Raw genomic sequence first — 11,829 nt, 5'->3', positions numbered from 1 at the left:
GCGGCGGGAGCCCGCCGCCCCATATGCAGAGCCCCCCACGAGCCCCACTCTGCAGGATATCCCCCAGGCCGCTGGAGACCCCTGTTCGGGCTGGGACTCTGATACTCCTTCCAGTGGGTCTTGCACCACGGTGTCACCGGATCAGGTCAAAGAAATAAAAACTGAAGGCAAACGGACTATCGTCCGGCAGGGCAAGCAGGTGGTGTTCCGGGACGAAGACAGCACGGGCAACGACGAAGACATCATGGTGGATTCCGGTGAGTGGCCCAGAGGTGGGATGCTAAGAGCAGGGTTTCAGGGCCCTAACCTTCCCCTTCCACTGCAGGGGTTGTGGGTTCGATCCCTGGTCGAGGAGCTGAGATCCCATGTGCCTGCCATGAGGTGCGGGGTCTCAGGGCGGTGGTTCCTTCCTTGGAAGGGGACAGGGGAGCATAACCCACCACCTTCAGGGGAAAGGGTGTGAGAAGGCGGATGCCGAGATGTTTAGGAAGCGATGATCACAGCTGAAGACAGCGAACATTCCAGAGCAGGCCTCAAAATGTGAAAATAACATAGCTTATGAGTAACCACCTTGTGGGGATTCCTCGTACCACACATTTCAGTGCTTTTTGTGCACGCGTGCATTTTCAGAGCGGGAAGTATCACCCTGAAACTTGAAATTGGTTTCACTGCAGCTCAGCTGCCCTGTCCCTTTGGAGAGTGGCTTTCCTGATGGGAGGGGTTCTGATTGGGGGTGTTGTGAGAGATTTTTCCACTCTTACATGGTTCTCTGCTTTCAGATGACGACTCCTGGGACCTGGTCACATGCTTCTGCATGAAGCCGTTTGCTGGCCGCCCCATGATAGAGTGCAACGAGTGCCACACTTGGATTCACCTGTCCTGTGCAAAGATCCGGAAGTCCAACGTTCCGGAAGTGTTTGTCTGCCAAAAGTGCCGGGACTCCAAGTTTGACATCCGCCGTTCCAACCGGTCCCGAATGGGCTCCCGGAAGCTGTTTCTGGACTGACTGCTGGAGGGCGAGGAGTCGAAAGGGACTGTGGGCCTGCTGGCCCTGGTCTTAGTTGAGCACAGGACTCTTAGCTCCAGCGCGGGCAGACCCCTGCCGTTCAGGTGCCTACATGAAAGGACCAGCTGTCCAAGGTATAAACTGTACATAGCCAGTGACTGAATAAAATCTCGTCGGCCAGAGCTGCTGCTGGAGCCGTGGTCTCTGCAGTGGAGGTGGACGCACACCCAAGCGCAGCGGGTTTGGTCCAGCCGAACATGAGGGGGTGTGGTCGTTGTGCATTTTTGCTCTCATTGTTGACAACCCCCCGCCAATCGGAACAAGTGCTGTCTGTTACTCCTGCTTCCGCTGTGTTGGCGCGAGGAGATGATGTTTCCCCGGCCTGTTTATGAACCGCCATACGTGTGAACTTCTGCAGTCCGTCTTTTACCATAAGTGTCTGTATAGCAACCATCAAAGCCGCTCCTCCCTTAGTGGTCCCCCTCTCCCCTGCCTTAGGGGATGCCTGTTCTCCTGGGGCTGGAGTCCCTGGCCTCACCCAGGGGTGGTGAGCTGGCAAGTGAGCCCCAGGTTTCCTTCAGTTCGTCAAAGGGGACACTATGCAGCTGCTTCTCTGTGGAAAGGGGGTTGGTTCGGGGGTGGGGTCATGGTGGCCCATGTTCATAACTCAGTTTCCTGTTTTGCACGATGTAAAAAAACCTGTCTCTTTGCACGAAATAGCCAAAAGTATTGGCAGACTTCTGCCTGGGTTCCCTTCCTCTCCAGTTGGCTTTGGAGGTCCTGGGGGTGCCCAGCAAGCTGTTTTCAAGTGAGGGGGCGCCTGGATCCTCTCCTTGTCTCTCCCCCCTCACTTTGTTCTAGCAGCGACATTAAAGGTTAGGCAGTCTCTGGGGGAGGATTTTCTCCACATAGTGGGCGGGGGGAGGGAAAATGGGAGGAAGGCCTCCCTCATGGGTATAGTATGCCCCTCATACAGGCTGGCCTGCTGGTTCCACGGGGCAAGGTTAGGACTTTTGAAGCATTTTTTTGGTTTGAGTTGGTGGGTGAGTGAGATGGTAACGCTGGCCTCCAGGAAGGTACCACTGAACTTTGCAAAGTTCCTTAGATCTAAAAGGGCCCTGGACCGAGGCGACCCCTGTGCAGGCCAGCTCGGGAGAGGCCAGGGAGTTTGAAGCCCGGCGGGCCTCCACCGGAGCGCCATGTGGCGGGACACTGATGGCTCTCAGGCTTGAGGGAGAGGGAGGACGTCAGTGTTCCTCGAAACTGATGTTACTCTAGCAGTTTAAATACTCATTCTCAAAAATTTTTTTTTTGTACATTGATGAGTGTGTCTTCATAAACATTATTTCTCACGAAGCATGAAGAGGGAAGAGTGCCCAAGTCAGGCATATTTATTGACATCAAGGTGGAGCCTCAGTCTTCCCACGGGGAGACTTCTCTACGTGGTCCCCATGCGTAGGGCCATCAGGCGGACTTGTGTCCACATTCTCTCACTGAAGCACCGGGGGGTTGAAGTGTAATTGGCTGATCGGAGCCTATATTTTGTCCTAGTATCTTTCATGCTTGACCAGCCAACTGCCTTTTTTGTTTTATTTTTAATTCTGTTGTTTCTGTTAACACAAAAAGAGAGAGAAATAGTTTTTGAAATCCATTTTATTGTGAAGAGCCCCAAGGGAGATGTTCTACTCTAGAGAAAAATAGTAAGGAGCTGGCTTAGAAACAACCTTCTCCCCAGACAACCGTCTGGCTCTGACTAGGGCAAAAGTCCAGGAAAAGTTGGAGAGAAATTTGCCAAAGATCTGCACCGTGACATTGCCTGTCCTTTGTCTTCACCATGACAGTAGCCAAAGTTTCCAAGTGTTTCTCTCTTAAAAAAAAAAAAAACCTCCACAGTTTTACAAGTGTGTTTAAGAATAGGTGTGATTTTAGGGTGGAGCTGCCAGTCTTGGCAATTACCATATTGCTCTTAGAAGACTCAGTTCCTGGTGACGCCTCTGGAAGGCATTTGATACTCATCTCGATTTCTGTTTCCTTCATTTGCTTTTGTTCTTTTAACAGAGTTATCCCTGTGGGTGGTGTCTTAAGAAGTCAGGACACCACGGTTTTTCTGTTAGATTGAGCTGGGCAGCTGCAATCAGCTTTATGCAAATTAGGTATGGCCCATCTCTGGGTTCCTGGTTGGTGGCTGATGGAGAAGGGAGGGAAAGTTGTCATCCCCAAAGCAAGTCCCTCCCGTCGGCTTTGGCCAGGCCAGACACTTAACATCGTTTACATTGTTCTGTGTAATTATAAAGTTTATGTGTATAAAGCGAAGCTGTTTCTGTGAAACTGTATATTTTGTAAATAAATATATTGCTACTTTGAGGTTCATGTCTAGGTGTTTGTGTTCTGTGCTGAAGGACTGACCCTCATCACCAACTCCCAAAATCATGGTTACATGAAGACTTGGGAAGTTTAGAGTGAGTTTGGTTTAGCAGGATGAAACATTCTCACATCCCTTAATACACTTTTCTAGTAAATTCTCCAGAAACAAACCACAGCATGAAGAGACGTGAATAGCTTTCACAATTTCTTCACATTGTACATTAGCTTAAATCCCAGTGAGTGGTTAACCTGCATTGTAAAAGCTGCAGCCATCTCTAAGCTTATGCAGGTGGGATTAGAATCTGCCCCGTACTCATTCTGCCCTTCCACTTGGGGGTCCCAAGGGGCTGAGCCTGTTCTGTCAGTCAGCTGTGTCTGCCTAGCCAATCTGGGACCAGCTAATGGTCAACTAGTACTTTCTAATGTGACGTTGGAGCAGCCGAAATCTATGAATCAACACCTACTGAAATCTTGAAAATACTGGCCTCGGTGGCCGGTGAGCCTGCCTTTGGTTTCCAGTTGTCCAGAGCTGGGTTGTGTGTGTGTGTGAATTTTGGAGGCTCAGAGCAAGGAGGTGAGGGTGACGCTTCAGCATAACTAGGGTAAAACCTGCATCGGGGATGTCCGGTCTGAGCCGGGCGTTGAAGCACCCCTTGACGGGGTCGCGGGCACTGTGCACGAGATGCTGGCTAAGGAACATAACCCGACCCGCATTTATTCACCAGCCTCCCTGCAAGCCCCGCCCCTCACGGAGGCCCCGCCCCTCTCTCTCGAGGGCCTGTCGCCGGCAGGCCCCGCCCCAATCGCTCGCCCCGCCTCCACCGGTCAGCCCCGTCCCGTCCCGTGACCCCGCCCCTCCCGGAGTCGCTGCTGCGCCCCGCAGGCCCCGCCGCCGCCATCTTTGTTTGGGGCAGCCGGGCCTGGCGTCTGGAGATGCCGAAGTCGTGCGCGGCCCGGCAGTGCTGCAACCGCTACAGCAATCGCAGGAAGCAGCTCACCTTCCACCGGTGAGGGGCGGGGGGCACCGGGGGTGCGCGGGGGGCCCGCTTCGCCCAGGCCGATGACCGCGGCCCCGCGGAAGCGCCAGGCCTGGCGCGACAGGCTTGGGGACACTCGGGCCGCTGCCCGACCGCCGGGAGGCCAGAGGACGTGCGGCCGAGCCCTTTGCGGAGGGGCGGCGGCCCCCCGGGGAGTGGCGAGGTCCTGGTCCAAGAAGCCCGGCACCACCTCGGCCGCCTGGGCGTGCAGGGAGACGGTCGGAGAGGCTGAGTAACGCCCGCGGGCGCACAGCCTCTCTTGGGTCGGGGGAGGCGGTGGCGGGCCTGGTGCGCGCTCAGCGCTGCGCCCTTGCGGTGACTTGGCATGCGTCCCCTCCGCGGCCCAGGGACTGTGCAGCCTGGGACGTAGTTAAGTGTGCAGTATTTGCTGCAAGATGCGTTGCTAACCTCCCTTAGGTGTGTGGTGCGCTGCGCGCTCTGCTCACCTCTCCGGTGGTGGAGGAATGAGAACGTTCAGGCGGGTGGGGCGCGGGGCCGGGACGCGCGACCTTTGCTGGAGCCGCAGGAGGATGGTAGGACTTCTGGAGTCTGTCCCTGCGCGCCCCGCGCCCCTCAGGTGTGGGACCCGGCCGAGTGCACGGCCGCTTGCGCATCGATGGGTAGAGTGTTGCACACTTTATTGCTGGTTCCAGCCGCAGCGCCTTCCTCCATCCTGCTCAGAGTGTGACTCCAAAGGGCTGCGCTCTGTTCATCTACACTTCGTCTCCTCTAAGCGTTTTCTTTTTTAACGTGAGTATGTCTATTGATATGTAACACGCCTACGGAAAAGTGCACAATTTATAAGCACACAATTTAACCAAGTGAACACCCGGTGTGACTGCCAAGAGTTTAGAACATAGAAGCCCCCAGGAGACCCGGAAACGCACCCCCTTCCAGCCCCTCACTCAGTCCCCAAGGGTAAGGCCTCTGTCAGAGGGGACTGCCTTGGCCTGTTTGGAGCCTCACTGAATGGAGCCACACGCTGTCCTTTTTCCTGTCCTTTGCTCATCACTGTGCTTGTGAGTCCTTCATGTGGCCTGAAGCAGCCGCAGCAGTTCATCCTTTTCATTGCTGTGTAGTGATCCAGGAGTATATTTACTCCAACCAACTTGTTCTGCAATTGAAGGGCATTTGGGCCCCTCTGTGTTTTGGCCATCACGGGTACGAGACTTGGGGCGTCTTTGCTGGGTCTTGTCTTCCAGCGCCTGTACCCCACCACTCCCAAAATTTGCTCGGTCAAGTCCCATTGGCCCTTCTCTGCAGCCTATGACACAACAGACTGCTGACCCCTTGAGGCCATCTACCACCTGGCTTCTGGGACACCTCTTGTTCTCTTCCTTTGTCACAGTGTCCCTTCTCAGTCTTCTTGGGTAGATTCTGCTTATTTCCAACTCCAGACAGATATTGGAGCACTTAAGGGTGCCGGCCGTGCTGCTGTCCCATCGCTGTCCACGCTGGCTCCCCAGGGCAGCCATCTCACCCAGGCTTATGGCTCTGCCACCTTTTACATGGGGATACCCGCATGGTGACAACTCCAGACAACTCTTGTCCCCCTGCCACTCAGCTTCAGCACGTGGACATCTAAAAGGCACCTGAAATTTAACATCTCATGTATATTAATAAAACCAAACTGCTGATCCCCCCCAAGCTGCCCCTCCCCCATAATCTCAGCACTTGAAAGTCCTTCCTCTGCTTCTTAGCCCACAGGCAAACTTCTCTGCCTGGGTTTCATGATGCACCCCAGATCTGCCACTCACCACCTTCTCCAGCTCCACCTCTGCCTGAGCCTCCAGGAACCCCCTTCTGACAGTGGCCTGCATCCTCTTCTTGCTCTGTGTCAGCCGGACCTGCCTCGTTGGCTCCTCACACCCTCGGGCCTTTGGACTTGCTCTTCCTTCTGTTCCCGTGTTGCTGTTCTGTGTCCCACTTTCTGCAGCCTCTGCTCCAGTGTCACCTCCTAGGTGGCCTTCCCCAACCACTTCCTATTCTATTCTTGCATGGTCCTTGACTGTCTAGTGTACTGGCTGTCTCCTTGCTCTAGAATGTAGGTTCCAAGAGGGTGGGCTCACTTCCCCTCCTGCTTCCCCACACAGGAGCAGGAATGGAGGCCTGCCTGGCAGATGTGGCTCTGGGAGCACCTCACTGAGGCTCTGGCCATGTTCATGGTCTCAGATATCCTACTAAGGATGCTGTCAGCAGCCACGAAGGAAGCTTCCCAACATGGAAGGATGTGGTTTAACAGGACAAGGCTATTGAGTTTTCCAGGCTGTCCAGTAAAATGCAGGGCAGGGATGCAGAAGGTCCCTGGGACCCTGAAGGTGTGTGTTTAGCCCCGCAAGTCCCTCGTGCCTCCTTGCTGTGCCCCCAGGTTCCCGTTCAGCCGCCCGGAGCTGCTGAAGGAATGGGTGCTGAACATCGGCCGGGGCGACTTCGAGCCCAAGCAGCACACGGTCATCTGCTCCGAGCACTTCCGGCCCGAGTGCTTCAGTGCCTTTGGGAACCGCAAGAACCTGAAGCACAACGCAGTGCCCACAGTGTTCGCCTTCCAGGGCCCCCCACAGGTGCACGGCCGTGGGGGTCCCCCACCTGGCAGTGGGGTGGGCAACGGTGTCATTTGTGGGGACAGCAGAGGCTGAAAACTGACAGGCCCCTAGGTCCAAAGCCCAGGGTCCCCACCTGGCCCTGAGCTTTAGGAAATCTGCAGTTCAAAGCTGCCTTAAAAACAAGTCACTTCATGATGGGTGCTACGGAAGCAGCTGATGGGGAGGGGGCCACGAGCTTGCTTCTTTCTGCACTTCACTTTGTGGGGCCTCACTTGGGCTCGAGGGAGGTGAGGACTTTCCTGTCCAGGGCACAGGAGGACGATGGTGGTGGAGTGCTGGAGGGGGACAGGGACAGCGGAGCGAGGCTGGGTGGGGGCAGGATCTGAGCATGCTCAGGAGCAGCAGCAGCTCAGGCCCTGTGGAGGGCGCAGGGCCAGGTGGTGACAGCCTTGGACAGGCGGTGGTTTTCTTCAAAGGGGCGGAGGGCTTGACATACAGGGATCTGAGTTTCCCAACCAGGGATTGAACCCTTGTCCCCTGCAGTGGAAGTGCAGAGCCCTAACCCCTGGACCGCCAGGGAAGTCCTGGACAGGAGGTGGGTTTTTGGGGGGAGGCTGGTGGGGAGGGACGTGACTTCCGAAGGTCCCTCTGGAGGCTGGTTCAGAGGCCTCTGTGGCATCGCAGGTAAGGATGGTCACAGTGGCCTGAGCCAAAAGTGGGTGTCATGATGAGAAGATGGAACAGGCCAACTCTGGAGACCTGTTGGGTTGAAAAGGAGGTGGTCTAGGGGCTAGGGGGGTCCCTGAGGGCTGGGCTTTGCTCCATGGCTTTTATTCCCATGTCCAGGAACATTGCTTGGCACAAAGTAGACGCTTAACGGAGGAGCTCTTCTTTCTTTTAAACGTAGAAGGCCTTTTGTTTTATATATATATATATACTTATTTTATCATGGTAAGAACACTTACCCTGAGATCTGCTGTTTTAACACACATAAAGTGCACAGCACAGTATTGTGGACTGCAGGGATGTGGTACCAGGGACTCTGGAAATTACAGTTTGCTGATCTGAAACTCCCATCGTGGATCAGGAACCTGTTCAGTCAGGGTGATGACTTCCATGGCATTTGTAGGAAACTGCTCCACGGCCAGTGATGACAGGTTAACCCTAAGGAGACGTTTGTGGTCCTGCCTCTAGTGCTTTTGGTGCCTGGGGGCAGAGTGGGGGTGCGGGGAGTTGAAATTGTGGTCCCCATGGTTTCTGCTCAGTTCTTTGGAGGCCTGGGGACTGCAGGCTTTGAGTTGGGTGTTTTCCCTTGAAGAATGCCAGGTCTCTGGCTTCAGTGGGTCTCTGACCCAAGGTTTGGGGACTGTGGAGGAGGGGCACTGGTGGATGGTGAGAGGAGAGCTGGGCTGGGCTGAGCATGGGGACAGAGACAGGTGAGGCCTGATGGACCCTCTGGTGCAGATCTCCTGTGCCCACCCCGGGGCCTGTCCACAGCAGCTCTGCATCTCTTGCAGCTGGTGAGGGAGAACACGGACCCTACCGGCCGGAGTGGAGACGCCACCTCTGGGGAGAGAAAGGTGAGTTTGCCCTGCTGGTCACAAGTGTTCCAACTGAGCTCCTGCGCCTTCCCGCCAGGCCAGCCCACTGGAGCTCATCATGCTTTCCTTACAAGTTGGGGTTTGGATTCCGTTTTCCTAGAGAAGGAGAAGCTGAAGCTGTCCATGCCTCCTCCTCCCTGTTCAGTATCAAGCAGTGGCAGCCAGTCGCAAGTCTGGCTCCTGCTCATCTCTAAAGGTTTGGCCCCAGGCTGTGGAGGAGGCTAGCTGTCCTGCTGGTGCCCTGGCAGCCCCCATGTGGTGTGAAGGGACTCCTGGCAGGATAAGTAGCAGCTGGGGAGGACCCACGAACGGCTGGCTCCGCCCTGTCTTTACAGGTCCTCCCTGAGACAGGCTCCGGGGAGTGTGGCCTGGGGAGGAAGATGGATACGACAGTTGAAGTGCTGCAGCTGCCCCCCGAGGTTGGAGGCCCAGGACCACAGGTGAGGCCGGGCTTGGCGTGAAGGCAGCACAGGACTGGTCTCAGTCTGAGGGGATTTGCTTCAAACAGAATGAAGAAAACTGGTGCTCGAACCAGAGCACCAGCCTGGACCTCAGACTTTACCCACAACAGCTGCGGCCCAGCAGTTCTGGGTGTCAGGGGAGCCCCCTTGGCCTCAGGTCCCTGGCTGCTGCTCTGGTCCCTCACTGACCTCTGTCCTCAGGTCCTGCCACACACACCAGAAGCTTCTGGGGTCCCTGGTCAGCCAGCTAGCCCCCCAGAGCTGAAGAGGCGCCTCCCCACACAGCCGTCCGATCACAGCTATGCCCTTTTGGACTTAGACACCCTGAAAAAAAAACTCTTCCTGACTCTGAAGGAGAATGAAAAGCTCCGCAGGCGCCTGAAGGCCCAGAGGCTGGTGATGCGGAGGATGTGCAGCCGGCTGCGTGCCCGCCTCGCAGGGCGGCCGGGACTCCAGGCCAGGCCTCGGCTGGGGCAGCAGAGCTGAGCTGCCTACTGGGCCGTTTGAGCCTCTGAGAGGAGGGGCCGTGGTCTCCAGACTCTCTGGCTGTGGACCTTTTGGTCCCACTTTGACCCTTAGGCCAGCGCCGCCTCAAGTGGGAGTGTGGTGGCCCCGGCGGGGAGGAGGCTGGGGCCCTGAACAGGACACCTTGGCTCTCCCTTCAGAAGGTGACAGCCCAGCTGCCTCTCTAGCACAAGCTGGGTGAGCGTCCTTGGAACCACCCTGGGCCAGTATGGCCGACCATGTCCCTGAGGGGTAGGTAGGCCCCGGCTGGGGTGGGGGATGTGGGGCGCTAGCTGACCCTAAGGCAGCGAGGCGTCCCCTCCATCACCTGGACGGCTGGCTCTGTCCCAGGAGTACCTCTGCGCGGCCGGTGTGAGCGAGCAACGTAATAAAGTGTCTTCCTACCCCGTGTGCTACCTCCTTTATTTAAGAGTGAGCACTGGTTTGAGTTCTCCTGAGCATGGTCACAGCTGAGGAGACTGACTTCCTGTTTCCTGCTGAAGGACCAGCAGGGCGTGACCATATTTGACTTCCCAAAAAAGTTGCCTTTAATTAAAAACAAAACGAAACAAAACAAAAACCACCTAGCCTGTGATTTCAACTCTGGACTCTTAAAATTCTCAGGCAGATGTCTGGCAGAGAAAATACCCCAGCCTCAAGTCAGGTCTCACAGTTTGAACCCTGAGAACAGAGGGTGGGGCAAGGCCTGTGAGGAGGAGGCAAGTCCCTCTACCTGGTGGCTCCTAAAATGAACACACAGACGCATACAGACACTGCCCCCGGCTTTCAGGAAAGGTTTATTGTGGTAAGAGCGTGTCCTCTGTTCAGTCCCTGTTCAACAACAGGAGGGACGGCCTGCCAGGAGGGGCACAGGCTGTGGCCAAGGTCGGACTCCACTAACTCGACACTTATTGCACGATTTACATTCAGAGCAGCTGCTCTTGCAGGGAACTTTTAAGTGGAGATAAATATTACAGAATTGGACAACCTGAACTACCTTTAAACACTGGAGGAAGGGGGTTGTGAGTGACTTCTCCGGTACCGACATCAGGGGCAAGGCCTGATTGAACAGGAGCCGCACAGAGGCTGCCTGAACCCCAACCAGCCAGGCGTCTGCTCCTCCAGTGACTGTTCACCAGCCAGGCTGGTTAGGAGGGGCCTGGTCGTGAAATACTCTGCATCCTCAAAAGAGGCGTGTGAAGGAAGGTGTTCCTGGGAGCAGACACCCAAATGGGTACGGGCAGCCCAGAGGAGACTGACTGAGCCGGTGTGGGAGCAGCAGTGCCACCTGCTGGCAGCGAGCAGGGAGGGGCCCCTGGAACCCCTTGAGCCTCTTGGCTCCCACTCGGACCTCTCCGGGCCGCATGGACTGAGCTGTGTGGGGGAGGGCAGAGGCAACGCTGCTTCGCATGAGGACACAGGTGGCTCCTGGGACCGGAGTGACATCCTCTGTCCCAAGCCAGGTGCCAGTGGAATGACTTGAGAAGTTCTGGGAGGGGACGGAGGAGACTTAATTCCCAAAGCCACTCGTTCTCAGGTAAAAAGCAGATTTATAAACCCACACCATCCTGTCCAGATTCACGCAGTCACATTTCAGCAGGAAGGTGACTCAACAGGCGTTCCCTTGATCCAGAGACTCTGCTCCTGGGAACGGCTTCCCTCCTTCCGTTTTGTTTTCTGTGTTCAGTGTGGATTTTAGGAAAGGTAGCTCACGGTCACGGGCATGAGGGCGAGGTGTTCATAAATACCTCACGGCAGACAGAGCTACTGGGTGGCTCAGCCGGCGAGGGACCCTGAGGCCCCGGGGGCCGGGCCTTCCCTGCGGGGACATGATCCTTGGGAACAGACTCGGGCCCAGCTGCGGTTCCGGTCCTGGTGGGGTTGCCTCGGGGCATCTGTGTGTCCCTTCACATAATTGAGCCAGTACCACTTTCTATGCAAATACAAAATAAACATCTGATTCTGGGTTTTTTTCCCTGCTTCTTTCCAAAATTTGTTGACTCCTGGGGAAATTCTTTTGCAGCCCCTTTTGAATCTGGCTTCTCAAGTAGTTTATCCATCAGTGTCAATTCTGTGAGACTGCTTTGGTATCCTGAGTGCCTCGCTGTCGAGCGCCATCACCTGATGAAGGACCCCGAGGAACTGGTAAAGCACTTTCAGGTTCTCTTCACCCACACACGGGTCGTAGAAGCTGGGCAGCCCAGCCTTGGAGGCCTCGGTGAGGATGAGCTTGGAGTCCTTCATCAGACACTGCAGGGGCACGGTCACATCGATCACCTTCACCTTCTCGCTCTTCTTGCTCTTGTCATTGAC

General features: G+C 55.8%; 2 protein-coding genes across 2 annotated transcripts in view; both read left to right on the top strand.

Moving 5' to 3' along the window:
- The window catches only part of PHF13 (PHD finger protein 13), a 7,849-nt gene extending 4,477 nt beyond the window's left edge, over positions 1-3,372 (top strand). Inside the window, exons 4-5 of the mRNA XM_010849944.1 lie at positions 11-257; positions 780-3,372. Coding sequence (XP_010848246.1) covers positions 11-257; positions 780-1,006 — 474 coding nt within the window. The 3' untranslated portion in view covers positions 1,007-3,372. The remainder of the gene's footprint in view (positions 1-10; positions 258-779) is intronic.
- An 876-nt stretch (positions 3,373-4,248) lies between these two features.
- THAP3 (THAP domain containing, apoptosis associated protein 3) lies at positions 4,249-9,926 on the top strand. Its single transcript, XM_010849943.1, has 5 exons — positions 4,249-4,377; positions 6,776-6,968; positions 8,468-8,530; positions 8,887-8,991; positions 9,214-9,926. Exons 1-5 carry the CDS (start codon positions 4,304-4,306, stop codon positions 9,496-9,498), a joined length of 720 nt encoding a protein of 239 aa, XP_010848245.1. The 5' UTR covers positions 4,249-4,303; the 3' UTR covers positions 9,499-9,926.
- Positions 9,927-11,829: the final 1,903 nt, after the last annotated feature.

This window comes from Bison bison, unplaced genomic scaffold, assembly GCF_000754665.1.
Source record: "Bison bison bison isolate TAMUID 2011002044 unplaced genomic scaffold, Bison_UMD1.0 scf7180017864289, whole genome shotgun sequence".
In the NCBI taxonomy this organism is placed as follows: Eukaryota; Metazoa; Chordata; class Mammalia; order Artiodactyla; family Bovidae; genus Bison; species Bison bison.
Note: the sequence above shows the minus strand (reverse complement) of the source record. Positions and strands in the feature narration are given on the sequence as shown.

What these genes read in the sequence shown, in the direction of transcription:
- THAP3 (XM_010849943.1), top strand. Translation starts at nt 4,304, where the DNA reads ATGCCGAAGTCGTGCGCGGCCCGGCAGTGCTGCAACCGCTACAGCAAT. An exon ending in AAGCAGCTCACCTTCCACCG is followed by an intron (nt 4,378 to 6,775) that starts GTGAGGGGCGGG and finishes CTGTGCCCCCAG; the next exon opens with GTTCCCGTTCAGCCGCCCGG. An exon ending in CCACCTCTGGGGAGAGAAAG is followed by an intron (nt 8,531 to 8,886) that starts GTGAGTTTGCCC and finishes CTGTCTTTACAG; the next exon opens with GTCCTCCCTGAGACAGGCTC.